The 25,322-nt window shown below is 35.6% G+C and overlaps 1 protein-coding gene across 21 annotated transcripts in view; it reads right to left on the reverse strand.

Moving 5' to 3' along the window:
* Positions 1 to 25,322, reverse strand: part of CCDC171 (coiled-coil domain containing 171) — a 153,208-nt gene that overhangs the window by 77,483 nt on the left and 50,403 nt on the right. For 17 of the 21 annotated variants that reach the window (XR_001552018.3, XM_085528645.1, XM_085528640.1 and 14 more), the window contains 10 exons: positions 25,113 to 25,216; positions 22,274 to 22,363; positions 20,174 to 20,374; positions 18,082 to 18,249; positions 15,982 to 16,170; positions 9,316 to 9,820; positions 8,478 to 8,594; positions 5,208 to 5,434; positions 4,400 to 4,582; positions 1,096 to 1,281 (listed from right to left, as the gene is read on the reverse strand). Coding sequence is in view for 19 of the 21 variants with exons in the window: in XM_085528645.1 (XP_085384771.1) it covers positions 1,096 to 1,281; positions 4,400 to 4,582; positions 5,208 to 5,434; positions 8,478 to 8,594; positions 9,316 to 9,820; positions 15,982 to 16,170; positions 18,082 to 18,249; positions 20,174 to 20,374; positions 22,274 to 22,363; positions 25,113 to 25,216 (1,970 nt within the window). In the remaining 2 variants the exon portion in view is untranslated. The remainder of the gene's footprint in view (positions 1 to 1,095; positions 1,282 to 4,399; positions 4,583 to 5,207; positions 5,435 to 8,477; positions 8,595 to 9,315; positions 9,821 to 15,981; positions 16,171 to 18,081; positions 18,250 to 20,173; positions 20,375 to 22,273; positions 22,364 to 25,112; positions 25,217 to 25,322) is intronic. The other 4 variants (XM_085528650.1, XM_015849032.3, XM_085528651.1 and 1 more) reach the window with 2 other exon arrangements.

A 25,322-nucleotide genomic window follows, 5' to 3' on the forward strand; every position in this document is an offset into this window, starting at 1 on the left:
TAAGATTTCAAATAATACCTGTCTTCTTTCTCTCCTTTATGATACTGATAACCATTAAAAAAAAAAAAAAACAACAAAAAAAAAACCCCCCAAAAAACCATAATGGATTATACATAATTGGTTTTATCTGAAACAAACCAAAAAGAAGCAGTAGTATTAGCAAACCAAGTTAAACAGATATATTTAATTTACTCTAACACAGAAATGAAACATCCACAGCTAGGGATATGAGAGAGAAGAAAATCATAAAAACCAACTGTTGAATTGCAATAGCGTTGTCTTTCTCCCTTATTGAGATACAGCTCATATAGTAAATAATACTTCTAATGAAAACTCTTCTTAGTAAATTCAACAATATCCTTCAGCATTCTCCACTGCATAACATTTCAAACCATAACACTTCATTACCATTGTCCCTGACATCCATTTTATTTTCACTGTTATATTTTAAACAGTGTTTTCTGATGCTTATACTAGGCTTGTAGTTTGCATCTGTTAAGGTCTCATTCTATCTCTCAACTTTTCTTATCACTTCCTCCCTAAATCTTCCTCAGAATTGTAAATGCTTTCATTTCTCCAAATACCGGTGCAGTAGTCTCTTCTGCTCAACTATCAGTTCATAGAAAAATACCATGAAGTGAAAAAACGATAGAAATGCTGAAGAAGAGGCAGAAGCAGCAAAGCCTGCTTTAAATAAAAAATAAACAAAAGCTGCAGAGTTAAGGTCACCACACATTATTAGCCTGTCAACTATGTCAACTATGTCAACCTGTCTCATTTATTTCTTCTTTTTCCTTTAGCCTGCAAACAAACACCTTGTGAGAGCTAAAACTTCCATCCATTATCTACAATGTCAGCTCAAAATACTTCAGATTATTGACACTGCTGTACATCAGCTACTCCTAAAAACAAAAAAGGGAAATTATACCTTAAAGTTTCGTCTTCAGTCTTTTCTGTGTACCACAGAACTCCAGAAGATTGAGCAGTACGAATTACACTACTACTAACATTTTGTTTGAACAAAACCTGAACAATTTTGCTTATTCACAAAAAGGTGTACTTCAGGTGTCTGTTGTGTAAGAACGATCATCTTACCTTCACAGTTTCACTTAAGACTTGGTTTTTATCTGCTTCTTCACTGGAGTGCAATTCTAGTTTATTATTTAACTCCTGTAGCTGTTGTGCCTGTTCATTCAATAGCACTTGTGCTTGATGTTCCCAATGTAATGCATTATTTAATTCTTCAGATGCACTTCCAAACCTCTTGTGAGAGATCAATTTCTGATAAGGGAAATAAATTGTATTTGATTGCATAACTATATTCATTTGTTTACATGCTTGGCTTTCATAATTCTATTTGCTAACATATAAAATTCTAAAATAAAAGCATGCTCAAGATGAACACTTAGGTTTTCTAAACATGAAGGCAGATCACGAAGTACTAAACAGTAGGCAACTTTTTTTGGGGGAAAAAAAAGCATTTAGGGCATTGTAAACAGTATGCATTAATTATTTTATCCACATTAACATAGTCAGGCTATAAAAAAAATCAGTATTAAAAAGGAAATATGCAGATCAACATCACACATTTCAGCATGCATCAAATTAGCCCTTGTAAATGCCTCCCTGGACCATTTCTCCTTTGCTCAGTATGGAAGAAAAGAAAGAAATAAAGCACCTACATCTAAATGACAATTTCATTTAAGCACCTCAGAACTGTAAAAGCAGATAAAATCATTAAGAACAAAACTGAATATGAGAAGATAGCCTTATTTGTTCAAATAAATTAAAAAATCGAATTACTGCCTAAATACAAGAAGTAAAATCATCTATTACATATTTTCTGTTTGGAAGTGTTTTTTTATTGGGTCACACTAACAGGTCTACCATGTAGGCCTCAAGATCAGCTTTCGATGCAACTACAGCTAATACTGCTCATTATAAGAAACAACTATTTTTTCTTTTTTTGCTTTGGGTACCTGTAAAGTGTACACAGGGACACTTATCCATCCAGTTACTCAAACTGCTAAAACATGAGATCAACTTTGAATTTAAGCAATAGAAGCAAAGAAAGGTGTCCAGTCAACCCACACCATTTTTCCCTGCAGTAAGGACTGTAGGCGCAGATGAAAAGAGGATGGATGGGGAATATGCCAATAATCTACCAAAGGACATGCTAGAGACGGAGAATTCAAATTGTAGGGCAGTGAGGATCTGAGAAGACTGAACCCCTCACAGAACATGCCGATTACTTGTTGCATAATGGCTTTAAGTGGTTAAGGAACCTTTTTCTCATTTCTTCTCATTCCAGCCAGACTGTGCTACTTACAAGTTAGCAGACGCATGGTGCTTAGGTAAATCGTACAGCTGTTACATAGGGTCAGAGGAATTTGCTGAATAGATGCCTTAAGAGTGCAGAAGGCTTTCTGATTTTTACCTTCCCATAAATTCATTTCTTCAAGGAGACATTTGCACTAACCAGCTCTTAATACAACTCATACTCAAAGATACAGTAATACTCTACCATAACATACAAGAATCATAGAATCATAGTATGGCTTAGGTATGAAGGGATCCAACCCATTTCTCCTCTCTTTTTGTCCAAAATTATTTCCCCTTGCATTACTACTACAAGACTGTTTGAAAAGTTGGACGCCCCCTTCCTGCTTATAAGCTCCCTTCAAGAACTGGAAAGCCAATATCTAGCATCCCAAGAGCCTTCTCTTCTCCAATCCAAATAAGCCCAACTCCCACAATCTTTCTTCACAGGAGAAGTGCTCCAGCCTTCTGATCATCTTCATGGCCCTCCTCTGGACCCTTTCCAACAGCTCAACATCCTTCTAGTGCTGGGCACCCCGAGCCTAGATACCATGTCTACTCCAGATGTGGCCCCACAGTGGCAGAGTTGAGAGGGACAATCAACTCTCTTGCCCTGCTGGCCACCCTGCCACTGATGCAGCCCAGGATACAGCTAATCTTCCAGGCTACACTGCACAGTACTGCTTCATATACCACTTTTTGTTCTCCAAAACCCCTAAGTCCCTCTCTGCATGACTGCTCTCAAAGAGTTCTTTGCCCAGTCTGTACATGTATCTGGGATTGCCCCAACTCAGATGAACCTAATGAACACCATTAGGTTCACAAAGGCCCACTTATCAAACCCAACTAGGCACTTCTTCCTTCAGTTGTATCACAGAAGGGCCTGGGTTGAAAAGGACTATAACAACCCATCTAGTTTTAACCCCCTTGATACAGGCACAGTTGCCAGCCTCTAGAACAGGCTGCCCAGAGCCACATCCAGCCTGGCCTTGAATGCCTCCAGGGATGGGGCAACCACAACCTCCTTGAGCAACCTGTTCCAGTGTGTCACCACCCTCTGTGTGAAAAACTTCCTCCTAATATCTAACCTAAACGTCCCCTGCTTTAGTTTAAAACCATTCCCCCCTGTCCTATCACTATCCACCCTCAAAGACAGCTGTTCTCCCTCCTGTTTATCCACTCCCTTCAATTACTGGAATAAGGTCTCCCCTGAGCCTTCTCTTCTCCATGCTAAACAAACCCAGTTCCCCCAACCTTTCTCCATAGGAGAGGTGTTCCAGCCCTCTAATCATCTTAGTGGTCCTCCTTAACAACCTTTCTAAGAGCTCTACATCATTCCTGTTCTGGGGGCCCCAGCCTGGATGTAGTACTCCAGATGGGACCTCACAAGAGTTGAGTAGAGGGGGACAGTCACCTCCATGCTGGCCACTCCTCTTTTAACGCAGCCCAGAAGACAGTCAGCCTTCCAGGCGGCAAGTGCACACTGCTGGCTCAAGTCCAGCTTCTCATGCACTAGGACCCCAAAGTTCTCCACAGGGCTACTCATAAGGAGATCCTCACCCAGTTTGTATAAATACCTGGGATTGCCCTGGCCCAACTTATTAAAAAAAAACCTCAACCTCCCTAAGCCATTGAAAAAGATGGCAGACATAACTCATCACTGGCCTCCCCCTGGAAACAGATTCACCCTTTGGCTGTGACCATACAATCAGTTCTTTATCCACCAAACAGTCCAGCCTTCAAATGCATATCTCATCAGCTTAGAGATAAGAATGCGGTGTGGGACTGCATCAGAGGACTTCCACAAGTGGATCAGACAACATCTGACATACAGAACTAAACCTGAACTGCTGAAATCCAAATATATAATTTGCACAGAACAACTTATCTGGCAAACCAAAGCAAAAGTCCTGCAGTCAGAAGATACTTTTAAATACATTTACAAGGTAAGTTTTCGGAAAAATTCTGTTAATAGTAGATTGGCTTTATAGTGGTTTTTAAAAAGAATACAAATGGAAAAAAAAAATGCATAGAAGGGAGGCCTCTTGTAAGCAGTCTCCTCTAAATCAAATATACTTACAGATTGCTTAAACAAACTTAATTGCTCTTTCAGGCTCTGCGCTTTGTCAGCCTCCTGTTTCATCTTACTGAAATTCAACTTGAATTCTGCAAGTTCTAGGCGCAGTGAGCGGCGTTCCACCTCTACTGTATGAAGTCTTTGTGTAAATTCAAATATTTGCTTCTGCAAGGATGCTATGCTTTTCTGTTGATAAATGGAAAGAATTTCACATGCCATAAAAGCGTGCCACTTTATGTTTATACACTGTTTATAAAATCAATTAACAGTAATATCCAAAAAAATTATGCAAAACTACCATCCTTCACAAGTGCAAAAACATGAACCCATTTCACCGACCTTTGAGGGTTACTGAAAATGTTGTTTTCAGGGAAGTATCTTGTTTTCATGTAAGACTCGCAATAAAATATAGACTCTGCGAGAGAGTCCTTACCCTTTTATTTCTATTTGAGAGGACAAGGCTACCTTCAGTTGAAGATAACCTTAACAGAAAAAAAAAAAAACTTAACATTTAGTAGCTGAAAAGCAAGTCTGTTCCTATAAATCAAATGTAATTTTGATAGAACTTCAACATTTTCTTGCACATATTAAATTCCTTTTTAAAATTCCTAAATTTTAGAAGAAAAGATCTATTCAAGTCATGATGCTTTAGGGGGCTGCAAATCAAATTCTGAATCCCTGTATTGCTGATTTCAATGTAACTGACTCATAAATCTGGAACAAAATTAATGGCAGTATGAAAAGAGTTTCACCATAAGACTTATGCTGTGAGCATACTGTTTATGTGAAGTAGCACTATAAGCATGCATACCATAATGGGCTGTCTGTCACATGATCCAGCTTCCAGGGCTCGTGCATTTATTTTGTGAAGTCCACGAGCCAGCCTCTGTATCAAGGAGTTTTTCTCCACGTAAGCAATGCTCCTGCTGCTATCTAATGGTATAGTCTCCATTATTACATTAAGCTTGTCCATAAGTTTTGAAAAGGAGTTCCTGGCTGCACTTACAAGTAAGCGTCCAGAAACAGAAGATTTTGGATCTTTAAGAAATAACAACAAAACATCAAAAAGGTTAAGAGTCTTATTTTTTCAGAAGAAAAAAAAAATAACAACAAATAGCACCTATCAACAGGAAATTTTCCTCAGATAACAGAAGTCTAAGGACCAGGGAATATATCAGAGCAAATAGATAGAACAAATTCTGTATTTAGGAGTAAACAGTTTGTTTCAACATTTGGACAGAAAGGGTAAGACTGGATAGGATTTGTTTTACAAATAACTATTTTCTTTATCTTTTTAAATGTTCTCCTCCGACACTACACATTCTTAAGTCTTTCTTGCATGTTCAAATATTGTGCTTTATAAAAAAAAAAAAAAAAAAAGTAAGACTAATGCAAGCAAAATTCAAGACAGGACAAATATATCAGATGCTATAGCACATGATAAATCACTTTATCACAATATTTACAATGTAAATTTCTGAACATTTTCTGATTCCTCTTCCCTCCCCTCCATAGATGTCTAAATCATTTGCTGTTCAAAATTAGTGAGCCTTGGTACCTTAATGCCATAGTATTTATATTCTGAGACAAGAGAATATAATTTACCTTATTCCAAGGCAATTAAAATTTTACAGCTACAATTACTTATTTCCCCACAGGATTTTGGTAATCATCCTTCTCATATAATGGACTTAAGGCCCCAGCACACCCAACATGTCCTGCTTACTGCTAGATTCGTCAGGTCTGTAATTAATAATTGTGTTTAATGTTGATAAATAAAATTGTCAGTGCTCCTTCCACTAATTGGTATTCCAGATAAGAGTTAATAGGTTTATTTATGCCTTAATAAAAGTCTTGTAATTTAGTTTTCCCTCTGCTAGGCAGGTCTTAATCTGTCATTACTTGTCTTATGATACTATCAGTGTAAGATGACAAGCATGGAAGAGCTTATTTACATTCAGTAGTACAGCAGATCTCCTGTTGCTGTAGTGAATTAAAATATTTACTTAAAAGTGTAAACAGAAAATAATAATGATAGCTTTTAATAAGTAAAATAATTTCTTATTATTATATATTACAAGAATAAAGCCAAAGGTTCAGAGCAAATAAAACAAGATTACTACTATCTTCAGAGTTCGATTCTCACCATAAAGAATATATCATTTACACATAAGAACCAATTTGTCTGTAAGCAAACAAATGAAATAGTGCATGATAAAGTCAGATAGTATTTTTTCACAACCATTCTCCTACTTCTATTCCAAAATACCACCATTTCAACGATGCCAGTGATTAAACTGGAATTACCATTTTTGAGTTCATGCTCTCCATAATTCCCATTAATAGTAAATCTATCACTTCTTCATTTCCCTAGATAGGTCTCTAATCTAATCATCCTTAAAGCTAAAAACATTGTCTAACATTTTTATATTTTACCTCAGTATACAAGTGGCCTTTAAAACAGGAAAAATTAATTCTTGTCTTACCCAGAAGAAACTGGTATTGCAATGCTGTGCCTCCCTTTGCCAAGGCTTCTCTATTGCTCATCACATCCAAGTTCAGCTACCTTTATCATTTTAACTCTTAAAAAGTATAGTCTTGTACTACCTTCCAGTTTCAAAGACCATCTCTTTACTTCAGTTGTAACGACAATGATTAGTTTGAATGCATAGTGCAATTAACCAAAAACTGGAACTATGCCTACTACCCAACACAGAAAAAGATATGAAGAATCCTCTAAAAACCTCTCCTTCAAAGTGATTTTTGGTAAATATGAAAACATTGATATGTCACGTCCTCTCTTTGCATTTTCCATGGCATTTCCATCTACACATTCTTACGTGATACAGTTTGCCTACCAGAAAACACAGGATTTCCCCCATGTATTCAGTACCAACAATGGTTGACTGTTTCCCCTATTTTTAGAATCACGAGCTTAACCATGTGAAAAATAAATTGATAATAATATTTTGAGGGAACTGTGTTGTATCAATCTATTATATTATTCCAGTTGTTGAGTAACTCATTAGCTCAAGACACTTTCTTGGGATGAGGAAAAGAAAAAAGCATCATCTCTGTTTTATTTTCATTGAGGAGTGGCTCACAAGAAACACACAAAGATAAGCAAGCTGATATAAAAGTTACTGTTTTGAAAGATAAAATAAGAATATAATGAAGTTCCACAAGGAACTGTATCTATAATCACTGGGAAGAGGATTTATGCTTTAAGCATATACATTTTAAGAATATGCCCACAAAGGATCAAAGATAAAACAAAAACATTAAGCTGTGTATACTGTGATGTATAAAATACATGACTTACATAAGCGCAGGTATATCACAAACAGCATTAAATTCTTACATTAAGTAAATTAAAAAAAAAAAAAAAAGATAATGGAAAGTGACACATCTTACACTGACAGGTGAAGATAAAATTCTCATTTACTTTGCTCTGGTAAAATAAAACAGTCCAGAGAATAAATTCAGTAGTACTACACAAGACTAAATTTAACTAAAAGATTAAATTTTAAAAACCTTTGTATACATTTCAACATTCACATCTGGATTTCTAGATACACATCCTACAAAACATAGTAGGAAATTCACACAGTCAGTGAGGGTAATATCCCAGGTTAAATATGTTCCAGCTTAAGGGTCCAGGTTTAAATAAAAAATGCCATAGACCATATAAAAAATAAGGCTGGTCTTCAGTAAAATACTTTCTGAATGTTAGAAAAGTAGAACAGAATAACCAGTAAGCTTTTAAATATTTTGTTAAATATTCTGTAAGTACAAGAAAGAAGCTTTTAAATATTATAAAAAATCATTATAAATTTTTAAGAATAAATTAGCCACATATACATTGGCATGTCATAGATGTATTTTTCTTTTCAATTCACAATACAGAGGTTCAAATGATTTCTAAAAACACTTTTGAGCCTTCTATTTCTGTGACTGTATGTACTGAAAAGACTTCATAAAAACTAGTTTATATAAAATAGTGAGAATTTCAATCATGTAAACTTCATAATTCATGGGATGTTTGTTTGAATCTACTACAATATTATATTTTTAAATTTACCTGTTTTGCAAATAACATCCTGTAATTCTGTGACAGAACTGATTATTGCAGTAAGTAGATCGGAACTAGTAAACCAGTTGAGTGCTTCAACACAACGAATTCCTTCCTCGTTGTGTCCTGTGAAAGAGAGTTGTAGGTAGCAATAAAATTTAGTAACAGAGATGAGGCATACTACCATCCTTAACTCTTTCAGAAACTGATCAAAACTAAGTGTATAGCTCACAAACTAATCCCTCTTCTAGCATACTTTGGACTACATTAAGCATTTTTAACAGCTAATAAAACAAACAGGAAAACAAATGAATCTTTGAGTTTGTGAAACATTTGTGGTATTACTTGCTCCTATCAGGGAAAGCAATTTGGTAACAGAAATGAATAGAAAGTCTACATAATCTCTAGAGAAAATACATCAGATTTTCTGTATTAATATTTTACCTGAATCAAAATGCAACTTCTTTTTTTTTATTTTTTTCCATTTTGAGTAGGATAAAAATTGTGAAATTGATTTATAAAAGGAGATATCTTTTCTAAAACAGATACAACAGAGTATATGGTAGTATCTAGTTTCAAAGCACATAATAAAAGTGTCATAGATATCAAACAGTATGAATTCATTTGTGAAGTACTGAAAGGAAAGTTACAGCTATACAGACTAAGTAGTGTCTTTTGTGGGGAAAAAACATCTGTCAAGAAATCCAGAAGCCTCAAATCCAGAAAGTCCTTTTGTTAAGATGTTAATGCATCAGACTTTATACTTTACTACTAACATTCTTATTTGTTATTCACTAACCATGTAATTTGACATAACATTTATAAAACAAGAAAACGATTAGCTTACTTGACATATTATGCTTGCCTTTGGAGTCCCCTACACAAACTAGAATTCCAATGCCTTCTTTGAAGCCATTTATCAACGAGAAGAGAGAACTAGAAGACTGGGCAAGAACTTTAAGTCTGTTAGCTGCCAAAACTGTAATCACACCTCTTCGAAACACATGTATCAGGCCTTTGAATTTTTTTCTCTTAATTTTCCCGTCGTCTTCCTTCTCCTCCTCTACACCAGAGAGAACATGAACTAGAGTCCTAATTTGCTGGTTGACTAATTCATAAACGTTGACCTGATCCTGAAGAAGGTCTCTTTGTAAAGACATCGCACATGATCGGCCATAGAGAGGATACAGGGCACCTGCCAATAGTGCACATGCTGCCAGGAGAGATGAATGCTCCTTCTGAATCTGTGTTAATGTATTTTTCACATAGAGATTTTCAAGGGCCAATTGGTCCCGTCTTTTTTCAAGGACACTGATTTTTTCTTTGTTTTTCTCTGCTGTCTCTTGGTATTCCTGGGATAAAAGAAGAGGGGAAAAAAAAAAAAAAAAACAGAAGAAATATTAACTGAATGTAATTCTTTAAATTAAAAACAAACAAACAAAAAAAATCATTTTACCTCAAAAAAAAAAAAAAAAAAAGCTAAAAAAATTGTCAGCAACATAGCCAAAACATGTCTCCTAGAAAAAAAGCCACAGAAAGACAAATACGTAAACTAAAGGTTGGTATGAGTAATATCTGCACATTCTTCTGTAACTGGACTCCAGATTTCTGAAGCAAAACCACATTTACAACAACAGATCACAGAGAGTCCTACAGTACCTGGCTGTACCCATCACAGTTTGGTGAGTTTGCTTAACAATACGCAATTACGCGTTCCTGTTTCAGAAAGAACATTGTTCTTCAAAGCAGAAAAATAAGTGTGAGAGGAAAAAAAAAATAGGGAAAAGTCTGGAAGATAAAAGTAGACAGATTGGTAGCAGCTGGGAAAGGGGAAGTAAAGGTGATCTCTTAATTACTTTGTAATCAACCCCCTACTTATAAATTCACAGATTAATTAGGTCTCATACAGACCAGAGTTTTGAAGAGAACAGCACAATACAGATATTTTTATTTTTACTAGATCCATCACTGATTTCTTCCTATTTGCATTTTTTCCCCTTCTCTAAGCCTTTAAACAACATGAAAAGAGAAATGGTATAAACAGTGAACTCAAGTAGCAAAATCACAACACCAAAATGCTACAGAATACCAGCACTGCACTTAGACCGTGCATGTTGGTTGGTGTTGATGACACGCATGTTCCTGTAGCAGAATCAGGACACTACACTGGAGACTCAGAGGCTTAGATTGACTTCCTGATGCATGAGAGTCCTCTGCGACTGGAGCACCTGAGCCTATGTTTAAAAAGGATCCAGAGATAAAAGCAAGTACTAATTTTCATACACTTTACAAAGAAACCACAAGCTGAAGATAAACTTTTTGTTTTCAAACTCTAGTTACTCTACGTGAACATAAAAAAGAAGAACGCAAGTCAGTATGATGAACAAAAGAGAGGACTATATTAAGCCTTAGCTCGTTCTTTTGGAGTCCTAACAGTTCTAAAAAATGGGGATCAGAGGTTATTCCTGTGGGAAAACATGGGGAAAACAAAACTAAAATGGCATCTGCCAGCCATGTTTCCACACATCAACTTTGCTACAGGCCTCAAGCAAACAGAAGCCTCCTAATTTCATCCACCTCTTCTAGTAATCACAAAAGGGGGAAAAAAATACATAAGCAATCCCTAGAATTGAAACAAAGTTTCCAGGTTTCTGTAAAAAGGCAGCCCAGACAGCTCAGAAGGTCTTTAACCAAATAAATATTTTATTACTTTTTGGGCAGAGGAAAAAGCATTTTGGCTCGACTAGGAAGACAAACAGAATGACGCTCCTTCATGACTAACCTTACACACATTCCTCTTCGAGAGGAAGAAATGAAACAACAGCAGGTAGATTCTGCAGATGTTTTGACAATACAGATATTGAGAAAACGGCATTCACAAAACCTGACATGTAAAGCAATGTCACTTAATTAAAATACTTCCCTTCACACAAAAGTATTATAGATAACTGAACAATTTAATTGCAAAATGCAACTTAACAGCCTCGTATGTCACTCTAAAATTAAGTATGAGCATGTACAATATTTTCAGAGCTACTGTATTATTTAGAGTGTTTGATTTTTATAGGAAGAAAAGGCTGGTAGCATGGCTGGAAGGAACTGAAAAGGTAAGCTGAATTTAGAAAACAACTTACGGTTTCTGGCCAGAAAAGGTGAAAGGCCAATATCTGAGTAAACAAACTTAAAAGTATGATCCCTACAGGGCTGTTAGGCAGCTATCTAACATTCAGTGCTATAGCTAATTGAAGCTTACTTTTTATTTTTTAATTTATTTTTATATAAAGGATAGCATTTAAATCCTTGTGGTTATATGGGAATAAGCAAAAGTGAACAAGACATTCCCTTTGCACAGATTTTTATTTTTTATTTTTTTTAAGAAATATTGTCGATGTCTGATGGTGAATTACAACTTCCACTTATTTTTTAAAGCTTTCTTCAAAACTCAAATAGACAATTTTGAAAGAAATATAGAATGGTCGTCCTAGATGTTCACAAGCCAGCTTCCTCAGGTGCTTCAGTTCTCAGGGCTTCCTGCATGGCTTACAGACCTGGTAAATTTTAGGAATCATTTACAAAAAATTCAGCAGAGTTTTATTCTACTCTTTATTCTGGCAAGTAAGTGGAACTGAAATCTAGAAATATAATGCAACTGATTTCAGAACTGATTTCTGATATTCAGAAATATAATGCAACTGTATTTCAGTTGTTTTATTTTTTCTGGGTTAAAACGCTTAACTTTGATATAATTGAAAGATTACACAGCCTTTATCTAATTCACCTTTCCATAAAAGCAAAATTCCTTTAACAATCTAAAAACCAAAATCCAGTAAAAGATTTTTTTATTTTATTTTTTTTTTAATCCCCATAGGATTTTTTTCCCTTTACTCTTATGGAAACATTTTACTAATCTGTTGAAAGTATCATTTTAACATACGAGGGCTGCTCCGGAAGTAATGCTTCCTATTTTATTATGTTGGCACAAGACATCAGAGAAAGACATTGTTGGTATGGCAAGAGAGGTTGAACTTTCCCAAAACCATTCCATTATATGTTGATGCCATGTAACAGATGGCAGCAGAGGGGCAGTCTGACACAATGGCATGTGACATGGAAGTGTGGATGAAGCAAATGTGTGTCAATGAATTCTTCCATACAGAAAAAATTGCACCCACTGACATTCATCAATGCTTGCTGAACATTCATGGAGCCTAAAGACTGGATGTGAGCACAGTGTAAGTGGTGGTGGTTCTTTTCAGCAGTGGCAAAAACAACGTGAAACACAAGCCACATTCTGGATGGCCATGTGCAGATGTCACATCACAGAGTGAAGGGTGTCTTGATCACCACATCCATATGAATCAACATATTACAACCAGGGAACTATGCATGGAGCTAGAAAAATCTGCTTCAATGCAGTAAAATGATGGTGACAACAATGGAGTATCACAGGGTTTGTGCCAGGTGGGTCCCACAACTGCTCACTCCGAAAAAGAATGAACACAACAAACAAGTTCGTAAGGAGATATTAAATGAATATGACACTGAAGGTGACAGTCTCCTAGGTTGTATCACCACCAGTGACAAGACTAGTAATGATGGTAGTGCTGCCACAACTAGCAGGATTCAAAATGGCAGTCCATAGAGTGCTGATGTGAAATCTTCATCAAAGAGAAAGCGCAAGATGGGTAAGAGGGTATGCACTGTCTTCTGGAATAAGCAAAGAGGATCCTTCTGAATTTCCTACAACCTGTACAAACCTGAATGCTACATTGTAATGTTGACGGCTAGTACTTCCTGAGTCAAGCTAGATAAGAAGATAACCTTTCTTTTGCAACACGATAATGCCAGGCCCCAGACTGTGGAACACACTGCCAGTCTTGGCTAAACTGTCCTATCACATATACCATATAGTCTAGATTTGGACCCTTCTGACTTTCATCTGTTTGGGCCAATGAAAGATGGACTGCAAGGGCAATATTTTTCTAAAGCCACCACCATCATAGCAAATGTGAAACAGTGGGTCAATTTCACTGGTGCAGATTTTTACAAGCATGGTATGCAGGCTCTTATTTATGGCTGGCAAAAATGCATAGCTAATGATGGTGACAATACTGAAAAACAGTGTTTTGTGTTTTGTACCTGAGAATTCAGTCTTTCAAATAGTGTTATTGTGCTCTTTGTATCTATTGTGGTTCCCATGGAAATAAATAGGAGGAATTACTTTTGGATCAACCTACATAATTACAGGATTTTTCCCTTACATCATATTTTTCTACATGAGAACAAAACCTTCTTATTTTAAGCAGTTTCCACAAGAAATGGGGTCAGATTAATAAATGCCTATGTAATAAACTCCAACTGCTAGTTAAAATTCAGACAACATTTCCTATGAGACCATGCATTGGCTAAATAAATAATTTGTGTGTGGGTAAGAAACAGGCATAGTAACATTTTCAGAATGGCACACAACCAAATCACGGGACTGATTTTTCTACACAAGGCAGGGAAAAGGGATATTCCTTTTAAGTTCAATCAACCAAATATGGAAACCAGGAACAAAGAAGAACATTATCTAAAGGGAGTTTGCTTGTTGCTGATCAGTTTTAAGGCAACTCCAGGAAATTTTGTCTTACAGAAAAACAGTGAAACTGCTTGCTGGTTACATCATTCACCTGATCAACAATAACAGCTGTTACATAGAAACTAAAAAAATCCATAGATCCTACATTTAAGTTAGGGACCCTGAACAGTACATCAGCTGGGAGCAGAAGCACTGGCAGGTGTTGCTGCCTTTACTGCCTCCATATTGCCACAACCCATTTTAATCATAAAGTCCATTTCTCTACTTTTGTTCTAAGTCACCAAAATAACACTCTCCAAGATATTTTAGTGTTATTACTGTGCAGTGACAGCTCTCAGATAAAGTGATAAAGTCATGAATACAGATCTAAGACATGTCTGAATTGAGTTTTCTATTTGCCTTCATATATGATACCTATGTTAATAAGGCCACATTAGTGCATCTTCATAACTGATCCAGCACAACAGCAATTGTTGAGACTAATACAGCTAACATGAACAAAATGGAATGAGGAAAAGACAATCAAGTGTCACCAGAAGCAGGTAGCCAGGACTGGAACAGTCCTAACTGCAGATATCCATGAAGCCTACGGACCTCAAAAAGGTAAAAGCTTAATTGATATTTGCATGTCCAAACTTGAAAAGAAGAAATTCAGCGGAAAGTAGACTGTCTTGTTCCACACAAACTTTAGAAATAACAAAGATACAACAACATTCTGTTGAGTAATCTCAATAATACAGAATAATAATACAGAATTCTACACCGACCAGATTCCAACCCCATCAGTTTGTATACCTACATAACTTTTATTTTAGAAAGTAGGTACAGATACTTCTAAGGGAAAACATTTCTGTTCTAGAAATGCAGCAAGTTGACAGATAAAGCATTTTCCAGAAGGCATGTCTAATGCATAGCCAACATCAGAGAGCCATATTTTCAGTACACGGCCTTGGCCTTAGTATCTATACAAATAAATTGAGAAGAACGGATTGTTCAAGCACCATCCCAAAGCACGATATGATACTTCACAACATACTAGAATTCTGAAACAGACTGCATAGATCTTTGTTGCATGCAGCATCAGTAGCAGGTTTTAATCTAAACTGCCTAACGCCATTACGTCTTTTCTGAGAAGTCGCTTTTAAAATTAATCTTATTTCATAATTATTTTTCTTGTTAGTGATCTCATAACACTAAACTATGAGATATCAAGTTAATGCAGTATGAGTCTAGATGCTGCTTATTCCACTAACATGGATATTTTTAGTATCGTAATAGCCAGCAAGAAATTTTCAAGTCTAGTGAGAAACACCTCTAAGATTTTCATCCATCCCCTAGGAATCACAGTAACCTGCTTTGCCTAAAGAATGCATCATAAATATAGCTTTTAGAGTGTAGACTTCTAAAATCTGAGGCACACAAGATTCCTTTGACAAAGCAAGTTTAATATGACAGCCATGATTTCTTACTTCCTGTATTTCACAATTTTAACTGAAACACATCTAAAGGGATAAGACCATAAAGATAATTAACTATGTTTATAGTTCTTTAATACTGCAGAAATCTACCACTGTAACTGCTATTTAAGTTCTGAGTGTATACACCTCCGTTTTTACCCACATGACGCCATATTACTCTTACTCTACAGTCTTTACAAAATGCAATACTGAAGAAGTAACTGCTGTAACTATATAATTTCTAATACAAGCATCTTAAATCTTAAAAAGAAAAGTCACTAGCAAATGCTAGATCAAAACAGTTCCTGGAGTATTTAAATAGTTTCCTACTCTAAGAGAAATGAAAACTAGCGCAGTTAGTGATGCACAAAAATTTCTGAATAATCTGAAATTGGTTAGAAACTCGAGATACTGCAATAGCCCATTAAATATTTACAGGGGAAAAAAAAAAAATCAGAAGTTCACAGCACCATACCTGTGCCCTTGCATGAACTTCCCCAAGGAGATCTGAGTACTGCTGTTCCAGATACTTTTTTTGCTTCTGCCAACAGCTTTCCTGTGCTTTCATCTGTTCAGCCATTTTGTTAATTTCATCTTCCTGGCTCCGCTGAAGCTCCTTCATAGTATCAGACTTCTTCTTACAAATGCATTCTAGGTGAGATATCTGTGTGATTTAGAAAGAAATGTTATCTCCCAACATACATACCTTTTGACTTTAACTGTACATATTATTTTAAGCAAAGACTCTCCCGGCACAAAATCTAAATTTTAATTTCTTCAACATATCTATTAAAAGTAAGAAGTCTTTCATGACAGAACACTTCCTTGAATCTTGCACGACATAGATTAGAACAATGGCCTTTATTCTGGCCATCTTTGTACTTTCTTGAAGACAACTGCTGCCTTCTTTCTTGGAAATCTGAACTGGAGATCTCTCGCTTACTTTGAAAAAAAAAAAAAAAAAAAAAAAAAGAGTTAAATCTTGTATTGATAAATTATTAATCCATTTATACAAGTCCTCTAGTAGCTTGCAAAAACTGCCAATAATAATGCAATAAAAACAGTTCTTAAGTTTATTTTTTGTTTCCTTAGAAAACCAGTGCTTTTCATATATTGAGTATGAAAATAAATGCAAGAAGAGTACAGAAGATTTTTCTCCAAAGCAGCTCATTAGATTACGATGTGATTCCAGTGAGCATGAAGGGATTCACTCTGTGATTTAACTTTGCAGCTCCCATGTACAGTAATGGAGAAATGAATCAAGCTAGCAATAATTTCTAAATACATGAACATGTATTTTATTATGAAAGAGTATCAGCAATGTATTTTTCAAGCTGATCTCATGACAAAGCAGAAGAAAACTTTTGTTCTCAGGAAGCAGGTAGGCCACTGGCAGCAACAATGCCCCAAATTCTTAAAAAAGCCCCACAGCTCTCTTATCAATCGCAACAAGCGTACTAAATTAAAAAGTTGAAAGCACAAAAATATACCCAAAGTCACTGCCAACAATGTTAATTCCCTTCACTTCTGTTTTCTTCCCTTCTCTATTTTGAAATTAAAATAGAAATGTTGCCTGTACAGTCTGTCAGCGTAGTCTGGAATTTATTCTTATCTATGTTTCTTTAGTAATTTTGATTGACTGCTAAGTCATTTACCGAATGATGGGAAGACTCAGAATAATTCACAGTTAACCAGCCCTGTCTCAAATCAAAAGAGTGGCCACAGTTCCAGCACATGTGAAGACACTGAAAGAGCCTTTCCCTTCTAATGCTTTAAATACCAACATGTCCAGAGCAATCAGGACCTGAAATCATTCTACCATGTCAGTCTAGGACTAACATGACTGAAGGGGTCAGAACATGAACTGAAACTAAAGAGTGGCACATGTTAGTCAGAAGAGCCAGTTTAAGTCCTTTTAAAATACTTTTTTTTTTCCCCCTAAAAGACGTAGAGATTTCCAAGAATGGCCACATAAGCAAAGTAACACTAAAGTCAGTTAGAAAAGTACAGTTTCTTCCTTGAACAAATATTAGCATACACTGACACACTTTACAAAAATAACTGTTTTCTATTGTACTTCTGAATACAGATCTCGTAGTCAAGAAGTTATAATTCAACAAAAAATACATAAGCATTTCTTCCAGTAGTATATCTGAATCTTAAGCACATAATTTAAAGATGATGTTCCTAAAGTAAGTGCATTTTGTTTCTGTTTTATGCTAAGATAAAGACTTGCTTTATTAGTGTAAATGACTAAGTTCTTTGAATTGCTTCATCAGTAAGATTAATTTATTTTCTTTTAATTAGGTCCCTGTGGCTAATATTGGCTAGTACTATTAGCATGTCCTGCACAGAAAGCGGAGCTTAGAGACTTCATACAGACTTCAGTCACTTTTACATGCCCACAGCAATGGCATCAAACTGAGTTGTAGACAAGCCATAATTAATGGTATTGAATTATTAACGCCCAAATTCTTTTTGAAATAAGATGAATGTCAGTCCTTTTTAATGATACTGTGATGTGGACAAATGTCACTGAATTTAATAGAGGTAGCTGGTGCCTAAGGACACTTACCTTCTCATTAGCCCTGTTGAGGTCTAAGATCAGGGCATCAACATTCTCCTGCAAGACTGCACAAAGCTCAGACCAAGAGAATCTATCTAGGATGCCTTCTGGTTGTTTTATAAGCACACAGCCAACTACCAAATGCTGGTATAAACCATGAAGGAAGGTTAGCTTCTCCTGAGACAAAAAGAAAAATCAACCATTACCTATGAACCGTGTTAGAATCCAAAGAGATACATCGCACTTGTAGCGACACAGATTTAAAAAATATACCAAACACATAAAAGCTCATTCTCAAACCCTCTGAAATGCAATGCTCTTAATATTTGCAGTCAAACATAATAAAGTTACAGTAGTAACACAGTTGGTACAACATTTGTATGATTAGAAATACCATGCAAATACAGAAAACCCAGTTTTGCAGTGCTCTTAACCAGTACAAACTGAAACTGCTAAAAATTTTAGTGCTGTCAAGAACATGAATGATGAAACTGCATTTAACCCTTTCAGGTATGTTCAAGCCATACTCACCTCCAATACCTGCATAACACGCTGAAATCGGTCTTATGGCTGAGCAGCACAAAGCACTATTCAAACAACTGAGACTAAAAATCATTCAAAAAAATTTTTTGTGTGAAAAATGTACGATCCAATAGTTAGACAAAGCAGACTTACAGCTTCATCGGTTAAATTTCATAACCCACATCTCTCTCATTTATGCTGATTTTCGTCAGTGGTATAAATAAATTGGTATGTTATAAATCCTCATTAGAAACAAAAGCAGGCAACAGAAATTCCAGACTTCATCCTTTTAGTATGTAAACACAACTTAGCAGCCTTCATTAAGAAAATGATAGAAAGCTGTACCTCAATAACCACAAGAAACAGAGTCTTTATTCAAAGTCAATAAACCAGTGTTTCCACTGTTCCCATTGTTTTCCAGGGGCTGCAGATGAGGCTTTAAATCAAGGAACTGTAGACAACTGAGTTGAGAGACTATGTTTTTTCTGACTCTTTTCCATTGCATTTCAGTGCATTTTCTCAGAATTATTTCATGGTGGTGTTTTAGGCCAAAGGGAAAAAAAAAAAAAAAAAAAAAAAAAAAGCAGTCTAGTTTGTTTTAACTTCATTTCTGACAGATCTTCTAACTCCCCAGGGAAACTGCAGTGTGCCACCATCACTGCATTTTTGCTGGAGCTGTGATAAACCAAGGATGATAATTACACATTTGGCATGAAAATAAGGGATCCCAAGACCTCAAATCAATTCACACATGTTGAATGCAACCACAGTTCAGTAGACATGCTGACTTTACAATATAACCAGGCTTCTAGTTTCCTTCACTTTAATCATTATCTGATGTGTATAACAATTCCAGCTGCTTCATGTGGACACTATTTAAATACCAGACTGCTAGGGAGGTGGAAAGAATGTTTCCTTTTTACTCAATTGGCATGCACATTTAAATTTGTGGAAATAATGAGCTCAACATGCGCAACAATGATAAAGAAAATCACTGCTATTGCTAGTACAGAACTACTTTACAGGGTATAAGAAAGAAAGAAAAATCAACATCTGTAAACAAATACAGGGAAATGGAAGTTCTGAAATAAAAAAAATTAAGGAATTCCCACTCACAGTACACCACAACGAGCTAAAAGGTTGCAAAGAACTTTCAGGTTTTGTGTCAGGCAGGCAAAATTTCACATTTCCTACCTATTAATTGCTATGTGAATCGGCAATTAACAAGATGTGAAGACAACACTACCATATGTTCCAGTGTATAGAATATTTCTGCTAACTTTCAATTTGAAAGAAAAAAAATAATGTTCATCAGATATAGCTGTTTAAATAAACTCAGTTGTTCAAAAATTCAAAATACCGGAAGAGTTAAGATATTAGTTCCAATACAGATGGAAGGAGAATGAACATATCCTGAGATCTTGAAGATATTAAATACAAATTTCAGAATACATATCTTAAAATCATATTTTTGGGATAAATCTGTTAAGTCTAAAGGTAACCATCTGATGTATGTAAATGTATAAAGTTGAGATTAAATAAAGACTCTTTTTGACAGTCGTCTTGTCTGTGGTAATACCTCCATATCCTTACGGTAAGCCCTGGTAAGCTTCTGGATTTCATTTTCAGATTCTGCAGCACGTATTTTCTCCTCCTCCCAGCACTGCTGCACATTCTGTAGTTCCATTTGTAAAGTTCCTATTAAAGCCACTCTCTCTGCACACTCAGTATGCAGATGATTTAACTCTTTATTGGCATTGGCCAGCTTATCCTGTGCTTCCTGTGGAACAGAAGCACAGAACAGAAAGGCTGGTAAGAACTTTGCTCCATGAAATACTACATTACTCCAGAGCTCTGCAGCTGAAGGCTGCAGGCTGACATCTCCCTATCTACTTCTCACTAATAATAGATATTTCAAAGTTGACATAACTGTGAACTAGACAACATCAGAAATGTGTCTCTGAAGTTTAAAAGCACCACAGTATGACGACATTTCCTTTTGAATTCAGAATCCAGCTTCTCTCTCCAAATGTGAATGCAAAAGTCACAAACATAAATCATTCTCGGCAGAGTGGACTGCTCTTAAAGACACTGAAAAGATACATTATTTTCATAAGTAAATCTCTGATCTATTACAGCCAGGTTGGTGGACAACATGAACAGCTACTGTGAACAACTATATTCTTTATGGTATGGAAAAAACAATAATAATTTGAGGAGTCCCTCTGAAGGTGTGACCACGAAAACAAACTATTTAACAGAAATGGTTACCAGTACCTTCATGTCATCAATACCAAAACTCATAAACAAAGAATTTACTAAATTATGCCTTTTAAGGTAACATTGCTGACATGGAGTAAATAAGTACACATCCTTGCCATTCCTACAAGCACTGGACTTCTGAAACAGCTACAGGTTGTTAAAACACTGCTTTAAGTGTTGTAGTAAAACCATTGTTTATTTTCTATTAGACCATAGCTGTTCTACAGGAAATGCAAAAGACAGTTCATTAGACAATGTCAACTCTTCTTCTTAATGAGAATATTTAAAGATTAAAGCATTTGCAAATTTTTAACAAATATTTATTGAATTTTATTACCAATGATTTAAAGAAATTTTTGTACTGCATACCAAGCATGTGTTTAGCAAACTCAATTTTTTCCAGGAAGAATACACATACCTGTTGCAAAACATCAGGAAAAAAACAAAGCTCCTAAGATCTTAAAATAACTTGTAACAGAAGAAGAAATTTTAATTGTCCTGAACATAAATTAACTAGTAAAGAAAGAACCAATTAGAAGAAAAAAGATCATGTTCAAGTATAAGCTAATATGAAGATTCAGTGTATGTTGCAGAAATATCTGCAACCAAACTGATGTGATAAAGCAGAATATCCCTAGCAAAAGAATCTGAGAAACACTGGGAGTAAAGACATTTTATTTTGGCAATAATATCACATACTGTCAACTGGGAGATTAAATTTAACCATGACCTCAGGACTTCCTCAGTCCCTTGGCCACTGGTGTAACCAGACAGGACATTACGAAAGTGCTGTGTCAGCCAAAAACAGAAACAAAAAACAAACAAGCAAGCAAGCAAATAAACAAAAATCTCCTTATGCAAAAAGTAAAGAAACAAGTTCTAAAATCAGTTCTGAAGTGTTCTTAGCAGTTCCCAAGTACATCTTACTTTAACCAGCTCTGTATATGCATTGACTTGATGCCAAATACCTGTATTAACATGTCTGATAAACAAAACTTAGGGAAGGACATCTTCAATAAAATGTTCTTTCATGTGTGCAGAGATAATTAATTTCTTTCCTAACTTTTCGTTTTCCTCATAAAAGTATATACAGCATATATATAAAGTATATACAATATATATAGTTAAGAAAAAATATACTGACATTCATTTCAATATAAAACCATACTTTACAAATTGAAACAAGATATTTCAAATTATTTCAGAAGTGAAATCACTGGAATGCTCAGCTGCATAGACTCAGGTGCTGACTAGGATAAGGCAGAATGACTTCACACTAGCTTGCAAGGTAATTAGTCTGCTTAACAGAATACAATGATATGGAGACTTATTCTGATAAAATAAAAAGATAACTTAAATCTATAAGGATACTAATTGCAGAAGTTTTAAACTCAATGTTAAGTTCATTAAACCATACCTTAAGTTCCTGACTTAAAACATACGTTTTGTCTTTGGATATCTCAAGCTCTTTTCTTGTGTTTTCACACAAAGCATTCATTTTCTTAAGCTGTGAAAAACATGAAGATGAAAAAGACTTTTTAGAGAACAATCACTTGAATACAAAGGAAGAATTACAATAAATTTGCTTTCAATTCCTTTGACAACATTTACACTTTTTATGACCTAAATAATGTGCCATTAAAAAACTATCAAAAACTTTTTTACATTTTACATTTACTGTAAGATTTTTTAAATGAATTTAAATTTTTTAAATCTTACAGTAATTTAAGATAAATAATAGTGGCTAAAATCCCAAACTGAACCCATTATTAACTTTCCCATCTCTAAAGGTCTGACAAAAAACAAGGACTCTGAGGTGTGTTTGAAATGTAATAAATTTTTTTTCACAGTCAGCAGCCTTCTGTAGAAGGTGCCCAGGTACAGAGTAGTCTCCACTTTTTACTAAGGTCAGCATAGCACTCACATAACCTCAAGTAGCACTGTTCTCAAGAGAGATACAATAACTACTGAACAGTTTGGGGTATTAGATGCAACCTACCTTAAAGGTAGGTCGTGACCAGGATGTACACCAGCTTCACTTTTTACTTTCAGAAACATCACTACAATCTGTTAAAACGTGGTTAGTAATGCATGTGTCTGAAATCAAGTACCAAATACATATGTACTATAGTGAAGGTTATTCCTCACACCTGAGAACTCAGAGGAACTCAGAAATCAAATATCCCACATACAAAATTCACTAATAATTCTGGAGCCTGTACTTTTGTTCTATCTCAGATAAGGAGACCTGGCAAAATTCTAAGGAAATAACTGCAGTAAATTAGAGAACGCAGTAATTTTATTAGTTTAGTAGCCTTTTCCCTCTTCTCAAACCTATTCTAACCTGCACTATACAGGAAGTCAAAAGCTTATTTTATGTCAAAACCAAAACATGTGCACACCTCTCAGTCACAAAACCAAAGCAGACAGTTTAATCTTGTGTTTAACACACTATGCTAAAGGTGACAAATGCCAAGTATATTGGCACATTTCACATATACATAGAGACATAAACATATATTCATCATTTCATTAATATATGTGACCTTGATGGAAAACTCACTATAAAAATAACTGCTACATAATTATTCTAAACTAAACCCTAAGTGATGCATATTAAAACATCTTATTATATTGCACAATACCCTCTATCGTCCCTCTCCGTTTTAGTGTATTATAGGGAACAGTTTTATTACTAAACATATCCAACAAGCCAAAAGCACTGTTATCTATGCAGGCAGGGACAATGAAAAAGGGCAGAGCACTGCCCTTTCTGTGCACAGCGAAGGTGCTCAGTGATCTCTGGCTCCGTATGACAACTTCAGGGTCAGTCACATGCATTCCTACTGGGAAGTCTTGTGGCAGGTCATCAGTTGGTCCTGCTCTGCTTGCGATTTATTTTCCTTGACAGTTCATTCTTCTTTCTGTCAGAATACTCACTTTGCTTTCTTAGCAGCCACCCCCTTGGTCTCCCCACTGCTGTCTCTGGCACAGTTTCACAACAAAGCACATCACTAAGCCAAAGCCTGCTGAGTCGACTTTTCAACAGTGCTGCATATCACGTGACATTTCTCCTCCCAAATAACAATTCGCTGTGGGTAACATGTTCCTAGTTACTCTGCAGCTCCCAGACTTGGATCTCAGAAGAGTTTCATAATGACTATACACGTCAGTTCTCTTATCTCACTGGGAGAGACCTAACTGTGCTTGCTGTTTACAAAAGTATAATTGTTTCCATGGTTACTTATTTTTGCACCCATTGAACAAACTCAAAGGTATTCCAGGATACCGGGCTTTTTCCAATAAGAGGGGCAAAGATGATACAGTTTGTTTTCAACTCCGTGAACGCACAGCAAGACTGTGTATGTGGAGAAACAAAAGATGAAACTTAGCAATGAAAAATCACCACTGGCATTTTTACAGCCTTATTGCACCTTCATCTTCTGTATTTGCCAACGTAATCCAAAGATAAGCTAATTACAATTTTGTACAAAAAAAAAAAAGCTTTATAAGAGAGTATTTAACTTCTCTCTACACCACAAATTCATTTAAACCCAAGAGGATTAATTTAATCACATTAGCAATACAAATGAGAAAATAAATGCAAGATTGTGACTTTTCAGACAGTGAAATAAAAGGTCGGCAGAATTCTACCAAAACCATTCTTTTTACCTTCCCCCCCCCCTGAACTGAACTGAAATGCATCAATTGCCATCTTTAACATCTCAGTACTGCCAAGGTACCGGTTTACTTGAAAAGACTGCAGGAAATCACCAAAAGCGAGGACTTCATAATAAATTCACTAATCTCAGCAAAGTGTGCCATTTCCAAAATATATAATAGGGTGCTCATTTGCCTATCTGATATCAAAGACTGCTGAGGCTCAAGTGGAGATCTGGATTATTGTTTAAACACTGCCCATCAAACTCTTATGCCCTCTTTTAACTGAAATCATAGATTCAGAAGAACTATTTCCATGAATGTTTATTAAAAATAACAAGCCCAACAAATTTAAAAAAAAAAAAAAAAAAAAAAAAAAAAGAGGAAAAAAAAGATACTCTTCTTCCTTTTCCTCCTAAATGTAAGTGAAACTTCACTGTAAGGCAAGCTCAGAGAAATAGTAGTGACAGACTATTTCTTTTAGTATATGTGAAGCTGTCAGCATTCCCTCTCTTCTGACCTTTGTTACAAGAAAAGCACATGTACTGCTGCAGGCCGAAGGCAATACGTATAGAGCCAAACAGTGCAAGTGTTACCTCATTAGATGTGTCTTCCAGCTTGTTCTGGTAAGCTGTCAAGGTACACCTCAAAGTCTCAAGGACAGAGAGGCTTGAAGGTTTATCTTTGTCCTTACAAGTGCCTAAAGAAAAATATAGAATGAAAATTAAGCCCACAAAGCCACAGAGAAAAAACTACTCACACTAGATGAGAAGTATTAAAATTAGTTAGGGTTTCAATGACAATAC

The sequence above is a fragment of the Coturnix japonica genome, chromosome Z (assembly GCF_054131305.1).
Source record: "Coturnix japonica strain WE chromosome Z, WE-NBRP24, whole genome shotgun sequence".
Classification (NCBI taxonomy): domain Eukaryota; kingdom Metazoa; phylum Chordata; class Aves; order Galliformes; family Phasianidae; genus Coturnix; species Coturnix japonica.